The sequence below is a fragment of the Fringilla coelebs genome (genome assembly GCF_963513975.1).
Source record: "Fringilla coelebs genome assembly, chromosome: 2".
Taxonomy (NCBI): domain Eukaryota; kingdom Metazoa; phylum Chordata; class Aves; order Passeriformes; family Fringillidae; genus Fringilla; species Fringilla coelebs.
The window spans coordinates 10,719,548-10,733,649 of NC_140029.1; the positions used below are offsets into that span (position 1 = coordinate 10,719,548).

General features: G+C 35.6%; 1 protein-coding gene across 5 annotated transcripts in view; it reads left to right on the forward strand.

Annotated features, from left to right (window-relative positions):
• The window catches only part of DMD (dystrophin), a 972,793-nt gene that overhangs the window by 98,803 nt on the left and 859,888 nt on the right, over positions 1 to 14,102 (forward strand). For all 5 annotated transcript variants that reach the window (XM_084201221.1, XM_084201219.1, XM_084201223.1 and 2 more), the window contains exon 2: positions 8,463 to 8,524. In XM_084201221.1, the coding sequence (XP_084057347.1) occupies positions 8,463 to 8,524 (62 nt within the window). The remainder of the gene's footprint in view (positions 1 to 8,462; positions 8,525 to 14,102) is intronic.

The following is a 14,102-nucleotide window of genomic DNA, read 5'->3' on the forward strand; positions in this document are numbered from 1 at the left end:
GACAGGGACATTTGTAGTGCTGGGTTCTCTTTGAGCTGGCTGGTTAAACAGCAGCTGAGGTGAGAGTGCTTGCTTTCACTTTGAGTTAGTTTCAGCAATTCTCAGATCCTTGGTGCACAGGAGTAACAATGCTTATTACAGGTTGTCACTGGGGGTGCAGTGCACACAAACCAGGTTTATTAGTGTCTAACCCAGGAGGATTTTCTGCTGCTGGCTGTTCAATAGGGCTTGCAGAGGGGTGTCTGCTGCCAGCCACAGCTGAGCCTGTCCATCTGTCCTATTGCCACTGTCCTTCCTGTGCAGAGTCTGGGAACGCCCATGAGCTCAGAGGGGACAAAAAGGGTTGATACTGATTCTCTCTGGCTTCAGTTAATAATTCCCATTTTCTCCAGGAAAGAATTAAAACAGATTATAAGTAAGAAACTCTGAAACAGAGTTACTACAGTCAAGATGTATTTAATCTGTTTACCAAGTCCAATCACTCTTTAAAAGAAGTTATATGATTTTCTTTTTTTCTAAAATGTCAGTCAGGTTCTTTTGTTTCAATCAGCCCAAGTACCAGCAAGGGGGCTGAGCAGCAAACATTGCCTCCTTACTCTGAGCACATTGTGATTCCTGCTAATCAACCTTACAAGTTATGGGTTGTTTTTGTAAGAGGAAAGGAACAACACATCTCTCAGCAGCTGTGGTAAAAATTGCAGGTTTGGGCTGTGGAGTTGAAATAGTTTTTATATGTAGCAATAATAATAGCAGTAGTAAATCCATGTGGCAAAAAGTGTTTCTGTTACTTTTATATAATATCACATGATGTATTAGCAGCATTTAACTTGTGCTTCCCTAATCTGGGAACAAGAAAAAAATGTCCTGTTCAAATGAATCCATCAAGAAATATTAAGTATTTCCCCTATTTATAATCACTTGACAAGATGAAGTTGGTATTTACCAACTCCAACTTTTCTTTCACATTTTGGTATAACCAGTATCCTTCCCCATTAATTTAGCCCACTTTTTAGCATTAAGAATTATCCTACAAGTGAATTTTGTTACTTTCAACAACAACAAGCAAACAAAAAACACTCAAAAACCCAAATGGACCAACCAAAAAAACCCCAAATAGCTCCAAAACCAAACAAAAACTGACAAACAAACCAAACAAACCACAAAACCAAAAAGCTCTTAAATCATCATTGGTATTGTTTCAAGGTACTTGGATGTACTGGCAACATGATTTCATTGGTGTCTGACTGCAAAAAAGTTGAGAATGCAATTAAATCAAACAATATTCTGCAAGTTCCAGAAAGCTGCAGTGGTTTCAGCTGATGCAGCCCTTCTAACTAGTATGGAGGTTTAAGTGAAGACAAATCTATTGCCTCATCTAAAAATATGTTTTCTATAGTATTCAGAAAATACTGTCATAAAAATCGTATGATGCTAAAATAACATGGGTTTCTCTTAAAATATTAACAAGGATTTTTTTCATTTGTCAATATATGTATATGACATTGAAAAATAGATAAATGAGGGGACACTACTTATACACAGGTGAATATCCAAATAATTAATTATATATTTCCATGTGAAGATAAGGCATAAACTGAACTCCTTTTGAAGCACCAGCTTCTCAGGTAGAGATAGGTTAGTTTAAGCTTGAGCAGTTATTTGTCTTGTGCAGAGAAATCTGATATATTGAAGCACTGGGGCTTTTTAGGTTGCATTTTACTAGTGATTTCCCTTTGGGAAAAATTTACTAGATCCAAAGTAATTTCTGGTTAGAACATAATAAAAAGCCCCAATAGACAAAACCAGTTAAGCTTGTGTTTACAAAGCTGTTAATAACTAGAACAGGGTATTTTTTGTAGAGTGTGGTTCAGAACTCTTACAAGTCCTTGAAAGGGTAAGGCAGGGGTTGGTCACCAGCACTTGAGGCAGATTTCCTGACACTCAAGTGTTTTGTTACAGGTCCTCAGGTCAAATCCATGGACATGGAGAAGTAGGATCAGTTCCCAAAGTGTATTTGTCTGTGGTGGACCAGAGGAGGGCTAGGTCAACAGCTGGGAATACAGTTACAAGTGCATGAACTGGAGCTGAACACCCCATGTTGTGTATACTTAAAATGTTCTGGAAATGTGGGCTGACATTCTGTTTCTTTTCTTTTTAAATTTCATAGGAATTATGAGCCTGCTTTTGTCTTGGGAGTTCCATATGCTACATTTTATTTAGGGAAAAGGGTTGAGAAATGGTGGAGGGGAAGAAGGGTGGGGGGCGGTTAACAAACACGAACAAATTACATGAATTTGTTCAAACATAGATCTGTGTGTACATTTCACAGCTGCCCATTATTTTCTTAGGAGTCATATGTAGCTTGTTTGCATTATTCTGGTACTTCTGGATGCTAGTCAAATCTTTTTGCCTAAGCTACACGTTTCAGTAGTTCTTTTGTTCAAATTTACTGCTTCCCTGCATATGATCTTCTAGCTACCAGAGATCCTTTTTTTCTTTCCAGAAAGGAAGTGTTTATCTCTGCTTTTACCCATCCCATTCCTTCTTTTCCATATGTCTTTTTGCCTTTTTTCCCCTGTAAGCCAGAGTAAATGTGTTTACTTTCCCTTCTGTCTTTTCCTCACCCCTTCCTCATTCTTTTTTTTTCTTTTTGTTCTGTTTGTTGTCCTTGTTATTTTTGTTTTCTTTCCTTTTTTAATCCTTCCTTCTGTTCCACACTGGCAGTCTGTCATGTTCTTTATCCTTTGTGTTGCTCCTTCTCCTTTTTTACATGACATCCATACTGGTCCTCAAAAGCACTCAGTAGTTTTTCTCTAAATAGCTAATTAGTTAGTGTTGAAGAGTGAGACCTAATATAAACACTTGCAGTGTCTTAAGAATTTAAAATATAGGAAAAGTCAGGAAGCAGTTTCCCTAAAACATTGATAATGAGAGAAGAATTCCAGCTAATATTATGAAATTAAAAAAATAAAAGGTTTCCTCAGCCTGACATTCAGTCTAGTCAAGGTAGTTCAGTAGTTCAATCTGCTACACCAATCTGTCAGTAGAAATCTTGTAGGTTGGGTCTTACAGATATCCTCTTTTTTTGTCCTCTGATCAGTAAATAGCATCCCTCTCTCTGAGTTCTTCTATTTGAAGGAAACAGGGGGAGCAAAGCCTTTTTTGTTAGGAATACACCTGTTCATTTCCTAAATTTACTTTGACTCTTACCAAACCTTTCTCAGAAAATTTTAGGATTCTATTTTTCATTTTAGTTGTACTTTTTTTTCCCCTTTAAATCTATATTAACGAGGGCTTTCAGTGTTCCATTTCTGCTGAGCATTTGAATAGGTTCATCAGTGTTTTGAAAAGCCTGAGATGGTTTGATTATGGTGATTTGACTCTGGTTCCACAGTAAAGTCTCAAGAGGGTAGCACAGGGAAGAGGGAGTTTTAACAATATTCAGATTAAGTCAACACACTGCTCATCAGTGTATTTATAGAAGATGGACAAAGAATTGCATGTTCTGTATTGCCTTACATGAGCAATAGACTTAAATTCTTTGTCTGTCTGTCAAAGCAGCCTATTGTATTTTCTGTCAGCTTGTGAATGTCTTGGATGACCTCAATGACTAAAAATCAAAGCTAGTCCACTCAAATATCATTCTGTCATTGTGTTGCATTGATTTCTTCTTCCCCCCTCAGATAAGCAAGAATGGGAAGGGAACATTTCTCAGCAGCTGTAGTTACTGGCAGAGTATTGTCACAATGTACTGAAAATCTCTAAGAATAGTGAGTCGATTGAGCCAGAGTATCAATAATGTGACTATCTGTGGCCTCTTTTGTTCCTAGTACTCCCACCATTGCTGGTACTCACTCCCACTCACTGAAGAAAATCCTGACCTTTTCTCATTCTGCATTGTTTGGCTGCTGGAAAATCAAATAGCAATTTTGGTGTTTTATTCTCTAAAGTGCAGTGTTCCAATGAACCTGCAGTTGCCATGAATGAGGGAACTGACACCAGCCTTAACACCATTGTTTCAAAGTTTTCACCACTATATGGGAATTCTTTTCTTTCTTTTCTTCCTTTTTCTTTTTTCTTTTTTCTTTTATTCCTTTCTTGCTTATAGGTTCTGGTGCTAGACAAAACATAACTATTCAATTATTATTTACCTAACTCAGGGCAATGCTGGATAACAGAATAAAATGTCTTCTTCCTCATTTATGTTCCTGCACCTGTGATGGAATTGCTTGTTGAAGGCTGCATAAAATCTATCACAAAACTGAGCCTCCTATCAATGCCTGTCTGAGTGATTCAAGCACTCTACAAATGTCTCATCTTCATTGACAAGAGAAGGACAATGATTTTTTGTTTGTTTGTTTAAAATTGAAGTTTAGAATCTAAAGAGATTGATAATTTCCCATACTCCTCATATACCAGTACAATTTTGTTGAATGTCTTTTTATTGTAGAAATTGGGGTGTACTTATTCTAGAGAAGAATTTTCTAAGCTACTTGCATTGGACCACAATACCCAGATCTGTGGAGGGCTGAAGATGAAGTCTTCTGAGACACTGTGGAGTCTCCATGCTTGGAGATAATAAAAAAACCCACACTCAACAGGGTCCTGTAAAATTGGTTCTAGGTGGCCTTGCTTGATTGGGGCAGTTGGACCAGATGATGCCCAGAGGTGCCTTACAGCCTCAGCCATTCTGTGAGTTAGTGAAAGAAATATTTATTCAGCTGTGTCAAGGGTTGACCGGTTAAAGATCTTCGATAAAAAAAGAAAAGGATGCAACAAAGTGCAAATTTCCTTCTCCCTACTACATGTTTTCTGTGGGAAGATGGCTTTTATTATATAAATGGAATGATGTAGTGGCATACATAGTGTATGGTCCATTTTTCAATCTTCCTGGTATTTGTCAACTCAAATTTTTAAAAAGTATTATTTTTTAGTGATTTGTTAACACTTCTGTGTGCTTTCAGAATAGCATCTAGAGTACTCTGGTATTTATTTATTTTTTCCATGTTACTATTTTTTATTCACTATGTTTGGTAGCAGTTGAGGGGGTAGGGTAATGTGGAAAAATAAGAGTAGTAAGAAGTGTAGTTACTAAGAGATGAAATATAATGGAAGTTTTCTTGTAGAAAACAGATGGGCATTGCATTGGAGTGGTAGGTTGTAAACATGAGCTGTTAAGTATATCTAGGAAAGTGGTATGGTGACCAACTGCCATTATTAATAGCATCTTTGTTCTGTTGAGTCATGATTGTTCCTAAGCATCCTTCAGTGTGCCACTTGTCTCTATTAGCCTTGCTGGCTGATTAAGTGTCAGAACTGTCCTTTGTCAGATGATTAGCTTCATTAATACTCCACTTTCTCTCTGGGTCATAATTTATTATGAGGCCTAACCTGCACTAATATTTCAAAAGTCAAATGTGCAGTTAACTAATCTGAGAGGTTTACATTCACAGTTTCAAAGCTGGCTGCTCATCAGAACACATCTGTGAATGCATTGTAGTTAAAACAAGGTCTGTTCAGTGCTACTAGAGGCTCTAGGGCATGAAAATCAGGTGAATTTTACCGCTCAATATCTTTTTTTTTCTGGAAGGGTTTTGTAGACCTCAGAGCGTTTATTTTCTGAGTTGATAACCTACAGAAAATGAGGTTAAGCCTATTCTGTTCAAAGTCCATCAATTTGAGAAAAGCATTTTTGCTGTGGGAAGGGATCCCATTGTTATTGCAATAAAGGAATTCAGCATCCATGCAGTGTTTAAATCTAACCTGGAGACAGTACACTATTCTGCAATTCTTTCAGCTTGAAAGAAAAGAAATAAACATACCATATTACTCTTTGAACAGGGGAAGGAATTACCTGCCTGGCCATTTGATTATTCTTGTCTCACAGTAAAAGCACCTCCAAGGACATCCACTGGCTCACTGCTGAAGGATCTCTTATAAACACAGCATTATGAAAGTGGCAGAGGAGTGTTCTTGGCACGTTTCTGCAGCACCTAGATAAATGTCATTCAGCTTCCACATGGAGCATTCAATCCATAAATCTGGGCTAAGAGAACATCTCTCTGTAAAAATTGTGTTTACAATGGGGAAATCATGCCATGCATAACCAAAAGATTGATTCATTTTTAGGTTAGGAGGCTGTCACTAACAAATTGTTGTGGTATAAACTTGTCAGAGCAAGCGCCTAGAGATAAAAGTGCTTGCAATGATCTCTGTATAAAGATAACAGCAGTGGAATAGGTTTGTGTTTACAAAGTAGCAGAGCATTGCCTGGACTTTGAAGAAGTTTCAAACATTCAGATTGTGGGGTTGACTCTCATTTTTCTCAGGTGACCCTGGTTTTTATTAATGCAGTGGACATGAATAATTGGTGATTAGCATTTAAACTATATCTTTATGGGAAAACAAACAAACAAACAAAAAGCCCTAAAAGAAACAAGCCACTCTGCTACTAAATATGCTATTACACTGCCTGGGGTGGAAATGCAGAAGTTTTGAACAGTTTAAGGAGGTATTTTTGTCTCTTTCCTTTTCCCTGCAAAATATCATATATTATTGTTTGAACAGTTTGAAAAAGGTGATTTTGTCTCTTTTTTCTTTCCCTTGCTAAATATCACATTATTCTTTGAACCCATTTTCATTTGGCAGTTTTAGCAGAGATGATTAAACAGAAGCAGCTATTTATGTGTAATATTTTATATGAAGTTGCTGAAGAAGTTTGTAATATAACATCAGATTGAATATTTATCGTCTACCAAAAAAATGTATCTTTCTCCTCTCATCTTCTGTGTACTACACGTGGCTGGAATGAAACAAAGCTCATATAATAAACAACTTACAGTCAACACAGAGAGAAGTGTTGCTTGTGGGGAAAAATAAAATTTTTAACAGCTTTAGCATCATGTATTACCAAAACCATGCATCTCCTTCACATGCTGTTGCTTTTAGATGAGTCTCTTAACTATTCAAGTATTACTTTCAGCCAAAAGATGAAGCTGACAGCATTATTTGGGATAGATAGCAATAGAATTCTAGAAAGTTTATTGTAGCAAATACTCATATATATTGGTGACAGAGGGTTTATAATGCATGCCTTCTAGGGCAAGTTTCCAGTTGTACTATTGTGTTGTCTTTATTTTTTTTCCTCAAGGTCATGTGTACTCAGAATATGCTCCTTCAAGTATGCAGTACTTTTTATAATGCAATAGTAACTTTGCAAACTAGTATTTTTGTGTCTTTGAAACTGGAAAACTTTCTGGTGGCAAAGTTATGTTAAAAGTGATATTGAGGTTTTAAGAACAAAATATGTATTTGTATCAAAAAGATTTGTCTTGTCTCGGGTCTTTGGACAGGTGGAGGGAGGGAAAGCAAAGTACATTAATAATGCTATGCATTTCTCTTCTAGCTTGTCTATACCTGCCATTCAAATTTAACTGAATCCATTGAAGTTATTAATTGCTATTTATTTCAGAAGGGAATTTAATATCCCTTTTTATTTAAGAAGTGTAGAGAATTTTATTGCAAACCAAAAGGCTGCATTGAATGAGATTTTTTTAGTGTAAGCATTCTGTACCCTTTTCCACATATGCCCTTCAGTTCTAGTTGAGGTTGATTTTATTTTGCTGAGCAAAGAAAGCTTTCCTTTATATTTCAGGGATGATGTCTAATAGATCTTTTTGAGCAAATGGTTACAAATTGTAGTCTGGAATAATTTTTCTCTTTCAACTCATATAAAATACAACAGAATTTTACCTTTGTTTGTCCAGTTCCATTTAGTATCAAGACTGTAGTTATAACTTAGATAGAGAACTCAAGACCTAAGACTCTCTCTACAAAGATTTCATATTAAAGAATTGAAAAAGAATTTCATGTGTGGCTTGAACAAATACATATGTGGGTTTGTTTTTATTTTTTTTTTTTCTTTTTCCACTGGAGGAAAAATAGATAACAATTTGTGACAGGTAAATAGTTGCAAGTTAAAAAAAGGCATAAGGTGCATCAGGGGCTACCAATGGAGAACTATTGTTGGGGTTCAGAAGGTTTCACTTCCTCAAGCAGTTTGAGGATGCACATATAATGTTATTTCAAGTACTTTTCTACTGTAGAAGAGTTTCCTGATGTAAAAACCATCAGATGACATATTTGGGATTTTTTATACCTATATGAAATTAGAAATTAGAATGGGGTGTTTCAGATCCTAATGCAACATGTTTTTTTCCAGAAGAAAAGAAACCACAGGGTAGGTTAGTTGAACTAGGAATATAGACCCTGGCTATGAGGAGGACCTATAGACCTTCAAAATGCGTTGATGCGCTTTTTAAGGAATAGATCCAAACAAATTTCCTGCATGTGTTTGAAATATTATTAGTAATTTACAATTAACCAAAACTGAAGCATTAATCAATAATATTGCATTATTTTGTTGAATAATTTTAATGGATTACTTTCCTTTTTTCTGACAGATGAACGGGAAGATGTTCAAAAGAAAACTTTCACAAAATGGATAAATGCACAGTTTGCTAAGGTAATATATTTTTTCACTTATTGATGAAAATAACTTTTGTATCTTTAAAAAAAAAAAACAACAAAGAAACCTGATATTTCTATAGTGAAGCTTAGTTTTCAAGATAACAGTTCCAAGCCTCAGATATTGCTGAAGGCAGTTGACAGATTTATTAGAAAAAGTGTTCAAGCCTTCTTTGACTTCATCAGCGATTGAAATGTAAGAAGTCGTCCTTCTCTTAAGGTGTTCTCTCCCTCAATTTACTTCACCTTTTCTCAAACTAGTGATGCACCTGTATTACTCTTTGTTGGATTCCATTGTTATGTTTCTAGTGTACAAAGGAGTTAGACTTGTTAGACTTGTCTGTTCTTGTTTCTAATTGCAACTGCATCTTTAATAAAACTGGATGAATTGAAGAGGAGCAGGGTCAGAGATAAGAGGTGTAATCCAGTTAACAAATTATGAAAGTAAATTATAATATGTTCTGATATAGTTATTTTTGAGAATGGTAGATCATAAATGGAGTGGGGACAAATAAGACCAAATAATTAATTCATTTAAAGTATGCCCTTCTTGCAGTGTATAATGATTTTATCTTTAATACTCAGGAAGAATTCTGCCTGAGCTAATTATTTGATTAAACTTTGTTTTTTTCTTCTTAAATTCCTGGAGGATAATGACTCAAATTTATTTGCCAGTAATAATAAAACAAATCAGTCTTATCATTTGTCATTTTACCAGGCAATAGACACCAATGAAATAGTAGCTGTGATGTATCTTCTCTTTAGTCTGGTTTTTGATTGTGTCCCATCTGATTCTACTCATTAAAAAAGGGGAGTAAGACAATCTGAATACAACCACTATAATGTTGAAAAACCTGCCTAGCACTGGTTTAATACATCAGGGAGTCCCATAGGCTTTTTCTGTGGTCTAGAGCATTTTTTAATAGTGATTGAAGTGATTTAGCACATATTTGTGCTCAGCATCTTTACATTGGAGATGTCCAGCAATCTGAAGGACTGGACCAGGATGAAATACTGTCTTGAAGAATGATGAATTACAAGACAGCTCTGAAGTATTATGTTTAGGATAGCAGTAAAACATATGCATACAGAAGGGAGGGCATAGCTGGGCTGGTCATAATGAAGCAAATGAAAGGTCTGGGAGCCGTGTTGAATCACAAACAAAATGAATCCACAACATGGTACTATTGCAGAAAAAAAGGCAACTTTAATATCTTTGTGGTTATGGAAGTGCTTCATAGAGGGTGAAAGATGCAATTATTTTATTTTTCTTGGCAAAAGTGAGATTTTAGCTTGAATAATTTGTAATCTTGTTTTTCCATGTATGAATAAGTAGCCACAGCAACCATCACCTGATATAGCCTAACTTGAAATGTATTTCCTGTTAGGCCTTTTTATGGTCACAGAAATAGTTGTGGAAAATGAAGAGTAACTGTTTTGCTTCTATATCTAAAGAAAATGTAATAATCCTGGAACATTGTTTTCTCAGAAATTATTGTTTTATGAAATAGCAAAGCTGCAATTACTGAGGAAATTTTGACCAAGTCTGCAGAAGAATACCAAGAATTATGAAAGGTTTAGAAAATACCTATCAACACATGCTTTTAATGTTAGGTTTGACTCATTCATCTGAATGATCTAGAGACCTTTTCTCCAATTCTAGTTTTATTAAGTGCAGTTTAATGGTGTTTAGGTACTTTTTACTTGAGTTTTATAACATTATTTTTAGTTGCATGTGAAAATACATTTGTAAGCATATATTTATAAAAGTATTAATCTCCCTCTACTTCATTTGGACTCTGAGAAAAACCTTCTAAACATTATGATTCAAGTTTTTATTTACCTGTAGCAAATTACCTGGGTTTTTTGGATGGGGTGTTTTTATTTCAGCTATCAAAAAACTATTGATCTTTAAATCTTGAAAAAATGACTTCTTTCTGAGGTATTTAGGACAGAAATACAGGAGGTCTTGCTGTGTAATCCCAGGACAGTGTTTCTCCCTCTTCTAACAGCTCACAGAGGTGGTCTTCAAGACATGGAGGTGGATTTCCATGTAAAAACTAGTTTATCCCTCTTCTCTGGACTTGTTTGCAGTGGTTCAAATCCATCTCTGTTTCTAGCTGTTGAATTGATTTCAGTTAGCAGGCTACTCCTTGTTAGTGATTTCTCATCATTGTCAGCTTTGTAAAAGTGCTAAATTAGTTACTTTCATTGCAGAATTGCTTTTTTGTTCAATCCTATGCAGTTCTAGGGGTGCTGTCTTGAGTAGATTAGCCTACAGGGCTGGAATTAGGACAGAGAAGTTTATGACATCATTAATTTCTCTTATTTGTGAAAAGTGAAATCCAGGTCACTAAATAACTGTAAAATATATAGGGTTAAATGAAATTAGTTGGTAATTCTCTCCCATCCACTACCTTCCATATGCAAAACCCCCCATTTTTATATAGTCAAATTAAAACCCACTTCTAAATATTCGAAATCTTATTCTTGTGGGATATGTGGTGCATTTCTCCCCAAAGAGTTGCATTACTTTCCTAAAAATACAGTATCTAGAGCACCTGTGTCTCAGTGCATTTATTCTTGGACTGAGCTTTTAAAACACTCAGATTTGCAATTTGTTTCACATAGCTTCTGTTGTAAATATAAATGATGGTTTTAAATTGTAAAGAATTGCAAAAAAAAAAAAATTCTAATTTATGTGCCATCAGCATAAGTTGAGAACCCACATATAATTTTTACCTGTGGGGGAGGAGAGTTGTCATTCCTCTGGCCATGCCCACAGTGACATTTCAGTTGATCATGTGGAGCTGCTTCACTCAGATGCCTCAAGTTTAGCAGTGCAGTCTGATACCTCTTAGCTGTGGAGTCAAATCCCTAACACAAAATCCATAACAAACTTTCAGCCACACAATCTTGACAGTTTTCTGTCTGAGATGTGCAGAACCTAAAACCTCTGGAGTGTTACCAAGAAGTCTGTGGAAGGGTATCTAGGAAAAGATAGCAGGAATATCAGCAATATTTCAATTGCTATGGGTGGAGCTGTGTCTCTCTTCAGACTTTTTTTAGCAAGTTGAGTAGGGTGCTCTAAATCAAAAAAGGGGGGGAAATAAATTTTGCAGGTCCCTCCTACAGTTGCTCAAAAGGGCAGGTTTCTCTCTAATTCTGACTTTTGCTAGCCAGAAAAAGGATTATGTAGAAAATCTGAGTTGTGAAAATTACAGTATGTGACTCATCTATAAGAAAAGCAAAGTTTCAGTAAGAAGGGCCAAAAGTTGGCTTTCAGAATTTTTCAGATTAAATAGTACATTTAAAGTATAAGAGAAATGGGAGATGGTAATCGAAGAGATGTCTCTTTTCCCCTTTGCAATCATAGACATGGGGTGTGACTTTCTTGAGTGGACCTATGGAATGCAATAAGTTAAAGCTTAAATCAGTTTTTTAAATGTGGAACATATTATTTTAATATTATTTTATTCAGAAAGAAGTTTTTTTTTGACCTCAGATGAAGTTTATTTATAAAATAATGAAGTTCTGCAGGGTGTACATAGTGATATTAAAGAAAGTATTATAACCTAGTTTTTAATAATAGAACTGTAATTAGAGCTCCCACTAGAGATATGTCTGGTCCTGGGTATGACAGTTTTTTCTCAGTTACCAACTTTTAAAATTTGGTATAACTGAAATCCTGAACTATGTGTTTTGGGAAAATGCAAATCTGTCACAGTCCTGCAAGTGTGACAGCTCTCAGCTGAGACTTGGGAACAGACACAATAATTACCTTAACAGTGCCTGTACCCCATTATAAATGATTTTATGTTGCTTCTCATTTAGTGTCATTCATTGCATAATAGGCTTCATAACAGAAAGTGCTACTGAAGATGGGAATGCTCTTTACTTGCATACAGGAAAGAACTTGTATATGCCAACTAATTCTTTAAGGAAAATGTGAAAATTCCAGGAAAAAAAAAAAGGTAAAAAGTAAAAAAGCAACTCCCAACCCTAAAAAGGAAAGACTAAAAGTCTTTGACTAAAGAAATATGGACAATTTTTTGTTCCCTCATTATAGAGAGAGTAACTCAAATTGCTGTCAATTATAATGTCAGCAGTAGAAATATTTGTTGTTAGTACAGAAGAGAACAGAAGCTGATAATGGTAAGCTTTGGCAGTTTGAATTTTAGGGTATACCGTTATGGTTAGCTTGAAGTCAAAGTTTAACCTAAAAGAGGGTTTCCTTATAGGTTATATTATAAACCTATAATAGTTTGTGAAGGAGCTTTCAATGTTTTAATCTATGATAGCAAATAACAGATGTGGAAAAAATCACTCGCAAATTCAGAGATTTAAGTAGATTTTTCACCTTTCTGCTGCAAAAGAATAGAAAGTTCCACTACACAAAGAAGAAGTAATATATGACAGTGGATTTTATCAGGTAAACACTGTAATGATTAATATCTAACTGGGTAGGAACAAGTGGCAGAAAATAAAGCACATTAGGTTTGGAGAGGAAAAAAGTGGATAATTTTTTATGGTTACTTTTCCTCATTCTTGGATTTTCTTCCTTTGGTTTTTGAAGAATAAGAATATGAAAATAGATTAATAGGATACCAAATGTTTCATTACTTAGCTTTATGGAAAACAAAGATAATTTGATAGTTCTCCTTTTTGTGGAGAATTTACATTGTGAAAAATGGCACCTTTTTATGGGCAGATGGAAACATTATGATGCAGTTCTTTGTGTGCTGACTGTGGAATTAGATTCTGTTCTTGTGTGATCATGTGAAGAAACACAGAAATGATGCAACCTGTGCCAAGGAAAGTAAGGTTAACAGTTTCATTTAAAATATATGTGGCTAGTAAATGACAATACCCAAAATTAAATACACCTTTTGCTAATGAAATTGTTTAGAATAGCATCTAAATTTTTCAGTCAAGTGTTATATGCAGGGATAAAGGGAACACACACGAGGGCATTGCTTACAGGTTTAGACAAACTGCACAGCAGTTAAAACAACTTTACTCAGGGTTTGTATGTGGCTTTCATCATGGCAGGTGTGGTGATGGTCTCAGTTCTTTTCACCTTCTTGAGCTCGTGGACAAGCTGAAATACACATTATTCAAGACTCTTTAGTGGTCTCTTGTTATTGTAGATTAAGTGCCTTCTGCACATCGGCCAACAGGAATGACTGGCACACAGGCACGGTTTGTTGGTCTTTTGAGGAAGTGTGTCAAATAGCTGAGGTCCAGGGAAACAGCACTGCCATAACTCTGACATCCAACAGAGGAATTTGCAGTGCTGCATTTGCTGACACACTTGCTCAGTTTTCCGTGCTATCGCTCACAATGACTTCAAATTAAAATAAGTTTTAAAAGTGACTCACAGAAAAGCCATTTCAGTGTGCAGACTCTGGGATGGGAGCAACTGGGTGAAGCTCTATGGAGAAGACAAGAATAGTCTCATTTGTCAACTTTTTTTAAGATTCTGCTTCCATGGAAATGTTTTTACCCCGTGAATAATCTGTCTTTAGCCATACTTCTGGACCAGAATTAATAACCAAGTAGTGGAGCTGAATGGA